Raw genomic sequence first — 17148 nt, 5'->3', positions numbered from 1 at the left:
CCTCAGAAATCGCTGTTCTGTATATGAAAAGGAGTGAAATGATTACATGACACTGTCATCATATATCTCCATGAAATTTGTGTGCACCTCTTATTTTTTCTTCCAAAACTAGGTTAATCTCTCGCATACTATAGTTATATCTTTACTTTACACATACCTTTATCTCAAGGGGATATTTTGCATGGGATTTTTTGAGCTTGTTTCTTGTTCATACCCACATTTGTGGTTTTTTTTTTTTCTTATTTTCTGAGTTGTTTTAGCATTTCTAACTTCTGGAATTTTGTGATTTTACTTTTGCAGTAGTGAATGCTTGTTTGTCAATAATCAGCTCCATAAAAAGCATAAAAGTAAAGGCACCTATAGTGTATGAAAGAGAGTTTCTTCCTAGTGAAGATTTGCTCTTATTCCTAGAGGTATATTTCTGTCTTGATGTGCAGTGATTTACTCTGTGTGTCAGTTTAGAATATAGTCCTTTGTTTATTAACTGCACTCATGTTTCAAAAGGTATGCATTAATCTGTGTAGTCCTATTTTGATTTTTGCAGTTGCAATGGAAACCACATCCAAAGACTTGAACCTGTCAAAGTAAAATCTGATCTAGAGTTTTACACTAAAGGGATGAAATTCATAACATTTCTATAGACCTAAGCTGTAAACATATTTGACAGTAATCTGCTGATTGGCTTTGTTTGTTGTCTCACAAAAGGAAAAGGGGGGGCTGTGAAGGGGTGTGCGCGCGCGCGTGTGTGTAATCCTCAATTAATTAACAAATTATTAAGGTCCATAGTGGTTTGACTGATGGTAGGATTTTATTTTCTCTTTTACAGTTTTTGGAAGTGGAAATTCTTTACTTTGATTCTGGGTGATGTGGGGGGATCTTCTTACGTACCATTTGATTGGAAGGGTATTTGTTTTCCATAACTATTTCTTCCCGTAAAAAAATGAACAACATTTTATTTTTCTATATTTCTTCAGTCATGCAAATGAGATAAATTTTATACAGTATATGGCAGATGTAAGCATGACAGTAAGTCCTTGAACTTTGGAATACACTCATGCTGTTTGTTAATATGTAGACAGAATATAAAGGAATTGTCTTAAGGATTCAAATTAAAAACACTCGGAATTCAGAACATTTTGCTCAATTTGCTCTGTGATGCCTTTGTTTGAATCTATTTCTATCTGGAATTCAGAATTTTTTATTAATCTATTCACTTTTTTTTTTCCCCTTACTCTGTAGTCCCTGGATGGATTTGTATTTGCACTAAATCAAGAAGGAAAATTTTTGTACATTTCAGAAACTGTCTCCATCTATTTAGGCCTGTCCCAAGTAAGTACACACTTTCAATTCTAGAACATAATTGTGTATGATGCATTCTTCTGTTTATCATTCTTAAAGAAATAATAATTTGGTTTCTGTATTTTGTGTGGATTATTGAATTAGTTATTTAAAATTGCATCTGGTTCACCCTGAGAAGTAATTGAAAAACATAACTGTAAGTATTGGATGTTGAGATAAGACAAACTTGTGCCTGAAAACTTTTTGCCATGAAGGTTCATTATTAATTTATTGAGAACAAATGAAGTTTCTTTTCTCAGTTGTTTTGAACTTTAAACCTCTATACCTGATAGGAAAGGGACACACTAATAGTACTTCCCTTGTGTCCTATTACTGGATGTTTATGGAGTACCCTGCATTATCCAGGGAGCTGACACGATGACAGGGAGTCATTTGGAGTCAAGAAATGCTGAAAGAGACCATTAAAATGTCTTGCAGGGAGGGTTCCAACGAGGACACATTTTGCTGCTTTCACAAATGCTCACTAATATGAAAAGAAAAATTTATAAAATATAATATTTTAATTTTTTCCATTTAATTGTTGAGAACTATTTTTAAAGATTAAAAGGCAGGACAAAAGTGGTGGAAAAGTTGCTTGTTGATACTTATTTCTAATCCTGAAGCATTCAGAAATGTTTAGGAAGGTTAGCTTCTTTCTAGTCGTACTTAGACATGCAGTGGAAAGATTTTGCATTATGACTTTCAGAGTAGGATAATCTACTTCTGTTGCAGTCACCGTGAGGAGAAAAAGAAAAACTGAGATAATATTTATTTCAGCTCCTTTAAATTGGGACCCATACTGCTCTGAGGAGGCAACTATCAGCACTGGCAACTGTCAGTTTTGCTGTACCCCAACAATAATGAAATGGGAAGTTGTAACGTGTGGTGCAGAAAAAGACTAATTTTAAATATTATCTGGTGAGAATCCGAATAGACATTCATTAACTCCTCAAAGAACATGCAAGCAATTGGCTGTAATAAGTTCAGTAATTGTTATTTTGCGCTGGCTTTAGCAAACCAAATGATAGAAATGGAAACAGAGCTGTTTCTAATTCATATCAGTATTCTTGTCTCTCATTAAAGTCCCTCGTTTTGTAATAGACTTTAATCCCTGCCTTAATCTGTTTGGGAGTTAGTATCAAGAATCTCAAATTTTGAAACTGGTGCGCCACCATGTTGCTAATACAGTAAAGAATTGGAACTTTAATGTTTATTATTGTCTTATGCTCATATTAATCTGTTGTATGCATAGTATCCAACAAAGTTTAATAAGCCAGTAAAGAAGAAGGATGGATAATTAGTTTAAGCAGGTAAATGCTAATTAGAAAACTCCTGAAAGGCATCCATTATACACTAGCTTAAAACAAATTTTACAGCCCTGGTTAGTGGTGTAATCCAAATTCTGTCAAGGCAACTGCATTTTCTGTAATTGAGATGTGTATGTTTGCTTTGCATAACAGATGGCTCTGTATGCTTAGACTGATAGCTAGGAAAATAATAATTGCATTATTCTGGCCAAAAGAATATTAGCTCTTGGGTTTTGGCCATTTCAGTCAGTCCTCCTGCCAGCACAGCATATGCACATATATGGATTGGATTTTCAAGGAAATTGATGCATCTGGAATAGTGTGGCCATCTGAAATATCATCTGTTCAAGAAAAATTTGGCTTTAACCCTATGCTAGTCTCTTGTTAAAAATGTTTTCTGCCACTGTCTTTTTAACTATAGGAGCTGGTAAATCTTTCCTTGGCCTGAACTTACATGGTGTTGTTAAGACTACACTTCATCTTGATCCCCATATACATATCAAGCAAGGGTTCAGATAAATAAATCAATTGTCTTTGCATGCTAGAGTATTTGATATATCAGGATAAACGTTTTCTTGCATTCACTACTGAAAGAACTGATGGAAAAACTACCAAAAATCAGAACCAGGACTGTGGATTTTAATACAATAATAGATGAAATTTCCTGAGATCTATTAAAGTATCTGTGATTTTCACTGTTCTTCTCTTCTGTGTTTATGGAGACGTTTTGTATTTCTCAGACCTATTGTATTTATATTTTTAATATGTTGTTCTCTTGGTGTAATATTATATAGCTAGGTGTTTTAATGACAAAAGAAATGCTGTACTACTTGTTACTAAATCACTGTTCAAAGGTTACTTGTTACAGAAAATATCAGCAAAATATACGTAAAACTACTTCTCATATTAAGCATGGAAATGCTACTGTTTGCACTAAAACAGTCTTAAAATACTAGTGAATTCTGAATTTCTGGAATGGTGTTATGTGATACATGTGGTGTGGCATTTCTTGTACTGCAGGTAAACACTGATAGGTCCCTATCCCTCATACTCCCAACTATATATTCATATATAAACTCTAGGTAATTTTGCACTTCACTGTAAGCATTACATGTACATTATAAGCATTTTTTGATTCATCTTCTTCAAGCGCTGACTTTGGAGTCTCCCTTTCTAGTCAAATGACTTCTTAGTGACTTCATCTTTGGTTGTGGGTTTGGGTTTTTTTTCTAATTAGTATGCATGGAAATAAAATACAATATATTTTGGACTTGCAAAGTAAAATCTCGTGTCTCTTAGCTAAAGGAAAATAGGTCTTGTACTGCATCTCAGCAGGTGAAAACAGTTTTTCATGGAACACAATTTTTGTTTTCTGAACATTGAGCCACTGGTACAAAACAAATGGATGCTGATGTTCGATGATAGCTACAGGGCTAATAGTAAAGAAATCTGATAAAACAATATCTTGGGAGGTAGCCTGGCAATGATGATAATAAAGTTACTCTTGGCAAAAATAACAATATATTTGAACAGTAAACAAAAATTACAACAAATACTCTTTTGACATTACAATGACTGTACCTTGCATGTAGACACCCATAGATATATGTTTTGAACACTCTATCTTCCAGCTAAGGCTAACCAAGAATTTTAAGTTGGTTTGGCAGACATAGATTTTAGAGCACACCGTGGAATTGCAATCAGAGCAGTTTCTGAGAACAGAGATGTATTTCAAAGCAGAGAGAAAGACACAAATTTAGCTGAAAACAATGAATGAGACAAGGAAGAGAATAAAAGCAACAGAAATGGTCCAAAATCTCTCAGTTATATCCTTAATCTGTATAAAATGTCATAGCTTAATTATACTTGGACCAAGTTAAAATAGTCCAAGATACTTTCAGGTATTCAGCAGTTTCAGGAACTGTAGTGTTTGTTGGAAGACCCAGACTTGTCTAGAAACATGCGGTACAGCCAGGATTTCCTCCCTGGGTTGGACAACATGACCTTTCTTGGTGTAGCTTACCCTTTTACCAATACAAACAGCCTGTTACCGTGCACCTCTGTAGTAATGTAAAAATGTTTTTTCTTCATTGATATCTATTCTCTGACATTTCCAAATCAGCAGGTAATCTTTGATATCAGGATAGCTGCCATCTTTTTCCATACCCAGTCCCTGATTTCCTTTTTAAATTGGCATGAGATTTCAAAAGTAGATGGCTAAAATGAGTCACCATATCTGGACACTGAAGAGGCACTTTAACCACTCCTTCACGCACTTAGAAGTCAGTAGCAGTGCTTACCAAAGAGATTTCAAAATTTTTTGCAAAATTTCTGTTTGAGTCTTAGGCCAAAAATATGCTGAAACACAAATAGCAACAAATAGGGAGAAAAATCTGTCCAGAACAAAGGATAAAACTTTCAGACCTGCAAGGTTTCAGGGTCAATAGAAAATATTATGGGCTGATAAGCTGGCTAGGATACCTTTCCTTTCAGGAAACAAGTTCTTAATCACCTTTCACCAGCAGTTATGCTCAACGAGGATATTATGCATTTTTTCCCCTCTGTGAGGTCCACACCTTAAAGTAAAGTACATCCTACCTTTGCTCCTACTTGTTCAGGACACAGACCAGGTTTGCAAATTGGCCTGTTGAAAAGAGAGCTCACTAAAAAGGAGCAGTGCAGCTGCAGGCATAACAAGAGATAATAAAAATTAAGAAGGAAAAATAAAAGAATAAATTGTTGAGATTTTGTCCTTTTTAAAACAAAGCAGGCAAAACCAACAGGTATATTACATGTGTACTGCGTTACTAGTAGCATAACCTGTCTCCTTATTTTGGCTTTCTGTGCATTTGTTCTATGAAATGGCAAATAAAATTATAGCTACAGCACACAAGTACAAGGTCAAATAAATGACAGTACTCAGTCTATTTGTGAAGCTATTCTGAAAAGGAACCATGGTGCCAAATGTGGTTTATTTGAATAATAAAGAAGAATTAGATTCCCCTGATAACTTGGCTGAGGGCCAATAAATCACTGGAGGTTAAGAATGCTTTGCAACTGCCATGTATTTCTTTTTCTTTTACGAAGCACAAACCTCAACTACTATGCTCTACCTGTTTTTCAATGCAAATCAAGTTGAGGTTAGTAGATGGTTAAAAGATTGCTTTTGTGCTCTGTTTGCTTAAAAAATAACATAAAACAATCTTGACACTTACATTCATTCTGTAAGTTCTACCTGATTTTCCCGCTGTACCTTTATCTAAATAAATAATAAGAGTAATGATATTTAAAAAATCAAGCAAATAAATAACAACAAAAGCCAGGAATTTCACAGGAAAACTACCAGTTTTTAAGCAAATCTAGACAATAACCAATTGAGAGAAGAGCTTGCTTTTTTGCTGTTGTTGTTGTCGTCGTTATGTTCATTTTCGGAATTTAAATACTACTATGTAAGAATGATAATTTCCACTCATTTAGTATATTGGTGCACTAGTATTGATAAATTTTTAACACTTTGTCCCCTTTAAATATTAGTAGAAAAAAGCCTTGGAAATTCTGTGTTGGTCATGTGTTTTTAAAGTTTTTTTCCTTAATGTTCAGCATAAGGAAGTTCATTTACTCTTATGCTAAGAAAAGTGAGCAAGGGAGGAGTTCTACTGAAATAAAGCAGCTCTGAAGATTTTGAGAGCAGTAAGAAAATATAAGTATCAAAATAATTCAGAAACAGTACAAGGCACAGTGGCACATTATCAATTTACAACATTTAAATTGATAAATGCTTGGTGGTGAAGGCCTACAAGGGCACTTTGAAAAGCAAATAGCGACCTGGTGAAGAAATTGATTTTCCCCCCCCGAAAATGACTGCATGATGCATCATTTGACTGCATGCTGTCCAAGTGCTTGACAGAGATAATCTCAGCAATCCCACGGGTGACCTTATCGTTCTCACCAGGGCAACTTTGTCTAGGTTCTGACTTTGTGCATGTCAAGGTTTCTTCAGGCAGGATCCTTAGGGGGAAAAAGTTCCTCTGTTCGATCCAGATATTGAACCACTCTTCAAGGCACTCCCCCCACCCCCACCCCCCGCCTCAAAAAGGCAAGCTTGTTTCTTTTCTTCATAATTATGAATGAACCGAACAAGAGAAAATATCTACAGACACAGTATCTTTGCTGAAGCCATTATTGCCTTTTCAGTGTGGCTTAGCTTAGCTCTTAAAGGAGAAAGGATACCTGCCATTAGAGGTTATCAGACACAACTGAAAGGTTCCAAATTGTATGGCCCTCTTCTACATAACAGAAATATCCTGCCCACTTGCTTTCTGGCACTTGGTGTTCACAGCTTCATTGTGGCTCAGGGAAAGATTTTGCCATTGTCACGGTGCCTAATATTTTTTTATTTATGCCTTTTTTTTTTTTTTTTTCTTAAATCCTTATCCCAACCCAAGAACTTTTAAGGCAACTCAAGTGCAAATGACAAGCTGACAGAAGTCCTGAACATCAACATCAATATACATAATTTTGCATAGACACTCTATAACAACCTTCACTGTATGGTCTTGAAGTGATCCAAATCACTTAGCCTGTTTTATCTGGTTATTATAAAACTGGCTTTGTCTAGCACAGAGGAATATGTTGCCCAAACTGTGAAGAATAAAGGCATTTAAAGATTCGAAGGATTTTTTTAAAAGTACTTTATATAACAAACAAACTGGTTTTCATGTGCAGTTAGTAATTGTTAATTATAATTACTGATTAGGAACCCATTCAAAGCAGCAAATGTTATGCTCTGTTTGGTACCCCAAAGCTGCTTTACCCACTGCCTTTGACACCCACAGTTCACCATATTCAACCTCTTTTACCTCTTTCTTTCATCCACAACATTAATTCTGAGTGAACAAGACGTGCTTCCTTGCTTTTGACAAGATTTGCTGCAGTCTCATGCGACAAAAACCCAACACTCATTCCAGATTCAGAAAGTAGGATTTATAACAGCATTTTAATTTAATGTTGGATGTCGAACATATAAAGAGATCACAGTAGTACTAGAGCTGAAAATTGATGCCTTTTTTATTAGTGTCCTCTCAGAAGTGGGTGAGCCGCTGTTTGTGCAATGGAGCACAGAGCACCACAGTCAGATGAATGAGGATATGCTATCTGCAAGGAATCATATTTCAAACCACTGTCTGCTTCTATTGATGTGCTCAGAGTTGAAAGGTTATGCTAGTAAATGCCATCAGAATTTTCAGCATTAGAAATCTGTGGAATAATCCGCTGACTGTCACTTTGTAGTCAGTCCAAATGCAATATATAGTGATGCTTTACTGATTTTTTAAACTTGAAATTAACTTATTATTACCGATCACGTTGTTTTGCTTATTCTTCTGTAGTGTGTTTAAATACTGCCAACAGTATTGTCTTATAGGCTCCGCTGAATATAGCTCTCTGTTGAGTTAACTAAAGGAATCCAGAATGTCATTCTACATGAGAATCATGTTCCACTTATTTATTCTTTTGAACATATTTTACCAGCCATTGAGGCTGAAACATTGAAAGCCTTTATGCAGAAGGGATTCGCTGGTTAAAATGAATCACACAGATTCTCCGTGCAATAAAATATAGCCTCATTGGTTTAACGCTTGAAAGCTGAAGACTTTTCATGTCACTTAATAATTTCTAGCATTTGATCTTAAAAATAAGATTTTGATAAGGTATTTCCGTTGCAATTGTTAACTCTTTCCAGTACTAAATAAGAGTGAGAACATTAACAATTGGACCATTTGCTTTCTGGTGAATGCAACATTTTCAGATTGCTTTAAGAAAAATGTCTGGGAAAAATGGTTAACACAATTCCGCTATTTTACGTTTGTCTTTCCTATAAAAGCAAAGACAAAGGGTTTTCCTGAATTAACATGCATATTATCCAAATTAGTTACAGAGTACTTTGGCTTCTTTTTTGCATTACATTGTAACATGTCTGTGTGGAAGTTAGAGAATATTCTATATATAGTCACTTAGTAAAACAAACAGCTGTGGAATAATAGGGGAGAAAAACAGATACTGGTAGGAAACATACAAATTTGGCATAAATATATTTTCCATGCTATCCTGGCACATTAGAGATGGGAAAAAAACCCTCAAAAATTAAGTGAGTATTTTACGTCTGAAGAGTAAGGTCAAAAACTCATTCTATTGGTGAGGGATCAACATTTAATTTCAAAAAATAAGTAAATTATAATTAATAGGTTTTGATAAATAGTAAGGAAACGTGCTTTTGAACACTTACAAGATGCGCTGATTCTAAAGACTGATTCTCTTTTACATCCCTACTTGAGTCAGGACAAGAGAAAAACCTAACTCAAATATTCTGTGATGTATGAAATGATTCAAGATGCGTAGCAGTGAAACAGTATAGGTTCACTCAACAGAATTCTCATTCCGAGCATTTCAGAAAGGGTGGGTCAGGCCACAGAAAACTCAAAGACTGGCTTGAAGTTATGAAATAAATAAAACAGTGCCTGTATATATTAAAACCACAATCACTGAATGGATCTTGGTTAAAAATAACCCTGAAAAAATTAAGAAAAAAACCTATTTTAAACTCAGATCAGTGCAGTTCTATCTTCTGCTGCAAATCCTCACTGGCAAATCTAGCAGCCCAACTAAGGGGTTGCTTACGAAAACACAAGATCAGGAACAAGCAGCTCAGAACAAAGATAGGATATTTGTCTTGATTTGGTTTTGCCAGCATCTTGTATTATTACAGCCTTGGTCAGGCCTTTACTTGCTCTGTTTTCAGGCAGAGTTAACAGGAAAATCATCTTTTGGGAAGAGAGGATTGGTAAGAGAGGAGAAACATTCCAAAATCTGTGGAGAGAGCCTTCACTGCAGAGTTGGTGTGGGATCTAGCCAAGAGAACCTCCAAGTCAAAGGCTGATGGTACTTAGTCCCCAAGGTTTGTAGTGGAAATTCAAGACAATCACGTCCTTGTGCTATTGGCCATCCAGTGCTAATCTCTCTTTCTGTCACTCCTCATTCATCTGCAGCATTAAAACAGACCTATGCTGCCTTAGCATTTTAACTTCATGTTGCCCTGTATTTCTTTCTGGCATTTGAACGAGGATGCCATCCAAGAGATCCTCTGCCCCTGTTTCCAGTTGCACAGAGGCTGACAAAAGCTTCCTGGCAAAGATGCAACATGAGAGGGAATGTACCCAGGTTGGTTTCTGTGTTTAGTGGACAGGCAAAAAGAGCACCAGAAAACTTGTCAGGCTTACTGTGAACCCATACTTTATCTTAGTTGCTCAGCTGAGTCCCTCAGCAGCATTCCCATTAGAAGTTCTTTCAGCTGTTTGCTCATACCTTCAGACCTACCTGCATTCATACTGAGTAACCCAGCTCCCCTTGGAAGTTACTATTGGTCTCATGGCACTGCCACAGAAGGACCCTCTGCAGATGAATCCATAGAAAAGCCAGGTTAATGCCCTGTTACAAGCTATGCCATCAGGATTTGCCATCAGGACCCATCCCAGCACACAGCATGCTCTAGCCATGCTGGCAAAGCCAAAGACAGCTATGCAGCAGAGGTACTTCTACTGGCCACCTGATGAGGCAGAGGAAAACTAGGACTATGTTTTCCCTTTCAAAAGAGTGATGAACCTCCTTTGCCCAGAGTTAGAAATGTGACCTCTCTGGTGTGAATGGACAGGAGGGGGAAGGCAGAGAGGAGGCATGGCACACCGCCCCTGCTCAGCAGCTGAGTCAGGGGTGCGAAGAGACATGCTGCTTCTTCCTCACCAAGCAAAATACATTTTGCCAACCCTTGATATTCAGCGCTCATACTTCAGCATCAACTCAAGTAATAAGACTGGTTTCAAGTTACTAGGTATATGAAAATGATATTTTAAAGAGCTTATTGACATTCTGGGTTTTTTGCAGCCTTTAGGGCTTTACATTGACAACTCTTCTTTTTCCATTGGCCACCACAAATGCTAGAAGTTTACTTTTTTATTTAAGAGGTGTCTGAGAGTTTGGGGGAATATCATGGTTCTACAGCCAGGCCTTTGAAGCTACAATCAAACTCACATGATTGGCAATAAAATTGTGAGGTTTGGCAACAGTAAAATAGAAAGGGGAAATACTGGCTCATTTCTCTAGCTGAATGGGATCACATGGATCTATAAACTAATATGGTGTATCATGCTCATACTGCATTCCAGATAACTTTTAAAGCCTTTGCATTAATAAATCTGGCCTTGTACTAATAAAGCATATGACAGAATTATTACCTATATTAATTATTTTGTGTTTAAGATTCTGTCTTTGGGTCTTTTGGGTAACATGAGTATTTTCTAAGCTGAGTACTGCTGAATTAGGATGTAGGCACTACAGTGAGGTGTAGTCTATACCTTTTCGTACTGCATTTCAGAGAGATGTCTCTCTTGGGACAGCACTTATTCATGCATAAGTAGTAAATACAAAGCCATATACACTCCTGACATTCCTTGAATGACAATGGAGCTATCCATGTGTTCTTATTGAGCTTCCTTAACATATGCATAAAAGAGATGCGATGAATATTGTAAATGTATCTCTTCCACGTATTGAGGCAGCATGTACGAGTCATGAATTAAAGTTTGTAGGAAAAGATGCTTCACTTTTTAAAACTCATTAATGTCGTTGGAGAAACAGTAGCTTTCCCTCTTGTGTTTGTTTCTCCCAACCTGAGTCCAATCCACAGCCTGTAAGTCAATAAAAATATTTCAGAGTTTTTTGAATAGTTCTTATTTGACTATATATTGTCAATATGGTGCTTATGTTACACTGGGAATAAAGAGATTTTCTGGAAGTTACTGAGCAATCCCTGTGTCCCTATAAGCATCTAGTACTTGGAATAAGAATGACAGTTTGATTACTCTCTTTTTGTTCCCTAAATTGGTTATAAATTGGTTGAACATTTTAATATATTTTGATCACATGATAGCTTGATTTCTTTGTCCTGTCTCCAAATGTATTTATTCAGATTGAGTTAACCTGAATCAATATTTTGTTAATGCCTTTTAAAGGATTCCTACCTTAACTGTAAAAGCTATATACTTTATTTACGGTGACTTTATTTGTTGTGTAGATGAGGTAGTGTCTAACCATTGACAAAGATGCATTCCAAAGACCTGACAATCTTCAGTGGAAATACGCTTTTTCTACTGTGATAGGTACGCATTTGATTAGTTGCGTGTTTGGGAGGGGTGAATAATCATGATATTTTTATTTTAAAGCCATCTGTTTCCCATCTTTTCATTCAGTCTGTCTTCCTTGTTAGCTCCCAAATTCAGTCTTGCTGTATTGTTGCTTAAGTGTACAGTGCCCTCCCATCAGAAGGCAGTTCATGGGAAGAACTGAAAATAGAAAATAATACAGTCACTGAAATGCACATCAGCAAATTCCAGTTTCTAGAGAGTGCTCCAGTGAGATGGGCTTTTCTTTCATGCTCATTGCAAGTTTAAGGATTTATCCTTCCTGAATTTTGGCAGAAATAGGTCTACAGAACGAATTTCATACCCTTCAAATTGGACAAGCTGATGAAGGCTATTGCAGATGTTTTGTTTGTCTAAACAAAAACAATTCCTTAATACTTATTCTTTTCTCCTTTCTTGATATCATTACACTCCTCTTGGTTTATGTACACTTGTGACTGTGAGGAAAGATCTTATGCATTTGATGGAAGGCTACTAAGATGCACAGACATAAAACTAATTATGCTTATTCCATTCAAAGTGGTTAGGAGCTATTTAACTGGTATACCTAATTTGGACAGTGATGTTGCTAGTTCTGACACAGTCCAGTCTGCATTCTCATGATGTTCTGGTGATAAATCGCTGCAGACTAGCAAAGACTGCAATCTCCCTAGTGAGGGTGCAAATTCATGTGAAATAATAAGGGAAACTGGACAAAAATCCCAGATATAAAAACGTAACTTTTACAGCTCGTTAATTAAAATTGACATTGGAGGGTTTCAAGAGACTCGGAAAGGACACTGCCATTTTAATATGTTTTGAAACCTTTTCAATTGAGCAGACAAGAAAATCATGTAATTACCGGAATTCATTCAGCTCTTCAGTAAAAACACAAGCCTTCAATCTTAAATAGCATTTGTAGAAATTAAAGAAGCTAAACTGAAGATATTTCTAAAATGTCACAACTGCTTTGTGATACTAGAAGATATGGACTATCCCTTCATTATCATCTAGAACACCTGGGAAGGTGCTGTGAATATAACAATGTCTTTTAAAATAACTGTAAAACCCAAAGATTTAAAAGGAGATTATACATACACACTTACATTTGCTATTTTGAATCAAGTTGTTGATGTGTGATATCCTTTATAATGGCATTAGCACCCATGTCACAGCAATATCATAATTTGCATATAAACAATCAGCATAATGGAATGGAAGTATAAAATTCAGGGATTATTATTATTTTAAATAAAACGCTTACCTATCCTGAAATGCAAATATTTATTCCGTGTGTGTATAATTATAATATTCCCATGAAGCTGATAATTCTCTGATTCTCTTTTATAGTCTCATTTAACTTCTATTTATTCTCTTGTATCTGTGGTCTTCATTCAACACTGGACATCTTAGTGAGCTGTAATACAGGGGTTTTTTTGGTTTTAACCTTCAAAGGAATTTAGTTGAGCAGATGCTACATTGAACTAGTCAGAGTAGAAAGGAAATGATATGGCTTTTAAAGGGCACATCTAGCATATCTACTGGGCTAAAGTAATTCTGGCAATGCTTCAAAGGATATAACTTTTGATGGTAAAGTAGGTAGGCTACAGAATGAAATCACATATGGCAAGCTGTCAAAGTCTTCCTACACATTCAGTACATTTATATAAGTGCAAATGGATGCTGCTTAGATGGAGTCCCTAGCAATTTCCTGTTAAATCTGCTCTAAGATTATCTGATATTATTTGACTAAATTATCTGTGTAAAAGCTGAGGACAACTTTTATGATCAAATATTTAGAAATTAGTTTTTTTCTTTTTGGCAGATAACCTGAAATATGAACTGCAATTGTATTAACACTTGAAAGCAAAGGGCTTTCAGTAATAGCAATTATATCAAAACAGGGATAATGAATTGCTGTATATCAACTTGAAGAGGACGTATTTATAGGTCAATGATGTCAATAGCTATAGTTCTCATAGACACCTCATCCTTACCCTTTTATTCCTTGCTAATGCTAAGCAGACACTGTTTTAACTTTTAATGAGATTGGTGACGATGAGAATCTCATTTTACAATGGAAGGAAATATATAGTTTACAAGGGATGGGCATTTTTCACCTTTCAAAATCTAACAATAAAAACTTACCCTTTTAAAATGCTATCAGATGATGATTAGCCATCTCCCTTCCCACGTAAAAAAAAGAAACAAAACAAATCCAAATTGTCGTACTTATTACAAAGACAAGCTTTTTAAGCTTTTTTTTTTTTAATATTTTGTCAGTTGTGTTGAATAATGTTCTAGTATAATAACAAAATGCATGACGCATTACAGATGCATCTCTATAGCTAGGATTATATATATATATATATAACACATCTCTGTGTGTGAATCTTTATGGGACTGTATCATTGAAAGAGGAGTCTTAAGGTTATACTGACAAGTTCTTTACCTCTGTCCTTCACTGTCCCGCAATAGTCGAAAGTAAGGAATGTCCAGCTGCAGCCTTACAGCCCTGAGCAAGTTCATTTGTTCTCTGATTTTGGGCCATGGGCATCCTGAAGAGCTATGGTAGGCTGAAGCATGTTTAGTTTTACTGGGGGATGGTGCGGTGTGCTATTGGCTGTTGAAGGTTGGAGTCTGTTTGCCAAGGATGAAGTCTACTGAGATTTGGCCATTGAAATGTAAATATCTCGAGGCAGACCTTTATATTCGTTTGGCCCCTCTCTCACACTTGTGTGTGCCGGCAGCATGTGCTCCCATCACAGTTCTGTGGTTCCTTCCCCATCCTGAGACTCTGCATCCCAGCCATAGGTAATCAGCCCATCAAGTTATCCACATCTTGCAGGATCCAAGAGCACCAAGACCAGAAGGGTTCAGAAATACACAAGATCCAAGAGCAGGAAAGGAGTTCAGAAATGCACAGCTTTGGTGAGGTGCCTGTCTCTTATTTGGGACCCAATCCTTCAGCTGCAATATCATACCAATACCTTAATCATGTGGGTCACTGTACAGATCATACCCTTGGCCCCTGATCATAAACATGGAGTATTGTAGATTGTAGAAGTAAATAGAGAGAGAGAATGTTTGTATCGATCTATTTAAGCTGTGGTTGCTCGCTCAGTGGCATATGACTCGGACAAATTTCAGTGCATTTTTATTGGGATGGCAAATAGCCTCTTGCTAGTATAAAGGCAACTCCATCTGCCAGTTCTGAATCCATTTTCTGATAGAAATGGGAGTGTGATGACTGCTCAAAGAAAATCTTACTGCTTTAACATGAGTGGGAAAAAATGCTGTTGTGTCTAGACTGAGCCTTAGCTGAAATTTTCTAAATTATTTAGTCTGAAACAGATGTGTGTCCTGTAAAAATTTATTCTAAATAGTGGTAAATTTTACAATGTGACAAGGAACTGAAAGAACTGAAAACAGTTTTCTGAGTGGTAAGTGTTAAACAATGATAACAAAAGGCATTGCTAAAAGTTGTAATAAAATAGAGTATGAGTAGAAGAAAGGCTGAATATGTCATAACAAAGGCTTGGATCCTGCAAACACGCGTGTAAGAATTCTCATTGAAAGCTGTGAAACTAATGATGTGTATAAAGCTATTCAATTAAATCTGTGAGGGACTGGAGCTTGGACTTTTGAAGTGTGTGAACTCTCATTAAAATCAGTGGCAGTCTCACCAAAAGCAAGAAGTTCTAGAGAGAAAAATGATGACCAAACCCATACATTCAGAATATTTTAATTTTTTTGGTAGGGAAAACACACTGATATTGTGCTACCATTTTGTTTCTTTATGCCCTGTTTATCTCTCTATACACCCAAAGTTGATCAAAGGTCATGTGTCTCTGCTTGACTGTTTTACCAGTCAAACATGTGAAACTATGTGTGCTTATAAAAGTAGGAAATGGGACTCAATGTTTAATTGATTTGTTATACTGAAAGAAATTACTCAAGTCTATAAGTGCCTTTTGATGCATATATTTAAAATATAGACATATACCATCTGAATTTTAGAAACCTTAACTAGACGTCTAAAATAGGAGCTAAGATTGAACAATAGCCCCTTACCCGGAAAACAAACCAGGGAAGAATGTGTCAAAAACCATCAGTCTCTTGTTGGCCCCATGCCAGGAGAACAGGCAGATTTCATATTGAATTGAAAGCTCAGCATATTTGAATGTTTCGGCCTCAGCTGTGACAGGACATTACATTTTAAAATTCAGCTCTTTACTTAAAACAAGGAAGGTTTCGGTGTTTCTGTAGATTACTGTCCTAGAAGTGGTGTGTAAGGGTAGGCAAATGAGAAACAAACATACCCCAATGCAAATGTGATTTTACAAACCAGCTCACTACAGAGTAGAAACTTGATTATCAGTGCAATATACCCACAACTTGGAAAGGATCGAGTTTGACCCCTTCCCTTCAGGAGATTCAGATTTATACTACGCAGATGCAGACAACTGAGTCCAAATCCACTTGATGTTATCCATATAGTAACAAAAGGTTTCCTCATGGGGTAAGAGCTTGACACAGTCCTCAAGCAGAAATAACCTAGATTAAACAAATTATCACTGATCCAAAATATAAACACTTTGTTTCCATTTTCTGCTTTGGCTTCACAGTGAGCAGCAACCATGAATTAAAAAGTGTGGGAATTCCCTTCAAATATCATTGCTCTATGGTATGTTCTCTCTTCTCCCAGAATCCTAGACAAGGTGCTCAGAGTGGCTCTGTGTGGTGAGAGCTGAGGAACAGAGATAGGCAAATTGAGGTCCAGAAATCACCTGCTTCTGTTCATCTTGTGAATAAATGAAACCAGGGATATGGCCATGAGGGAAATCTGAAATGCTGGTGTTATCTTTCCTGATACCTGCAGTCATGTGTAAGACACAAGCACAACTAAAAATAGCAGAAATAAGTCAAAACTAATTGCTACATAAACACAGTTGAATGGAAATGGAGAAAGGAATGATAGTGCTGGTTCACATCCTGTAGAGGAGGCTTTCTCTCTCACAAACAGATGACTTTGGAAGCCACGCTGCAGGTAGTTTTTCATTCTTTGCTGCTGATGCATGTGTTCTTTTCAAGATTTTACTTAATAGTCATATGGTGTGATTTCCAGCTTCCAGCACGTCACACACAACTATTCTTGATTTACCTCCATTTGAGCTGAAGGATCTACCTCAGCAGTAAATTTCATCCACTATGTTAATTTTTTGAAAGGTTGTTACAATAGCATGATGTCCTTCAACCTCTATGATAACATT

The 17148-nt window shown here is 36.4% G+C and overlaps 1 protein-coding gene across 1 annotated transcript in view; it reads left to right on the top strand.

Moving 5' to 3' along the window:
• Positions 1-17148, top strand: part of NPAS3 (neuronal PAS domain protein 3) — a 613103-nt gene that overhangs the window by 423321 nt on the left and 172634 nt on the right. The window contains exon 4 of the mRNA XM_056347593.1: positions 1240-1329. Within this exon, the coding sequence (XP_056203568.1) occupies positions 1240-1329 (90 nt within the window). The remainder of the gene's footprint in view (positions 1-1239; positions 1330-17148) is intronic.

This window comes from Falco biarmicus, chromosome 7 (assembly GCF_023638135.1).
Source record: "Falco biarmicus isolate bFalBia1 chromosome 7, bFalBia1.pri, whole genome shotgun sequence".
NCBI lineage: Eukaryota > Metazoa > Chordata > Aves > Falconiformes > Falconidae > Falco > Falco biarmicus.
Note: the sequence above shows the minus strand (reverse complement) of the source record. Positions and strands in the feature narration are given on the sequence as shown.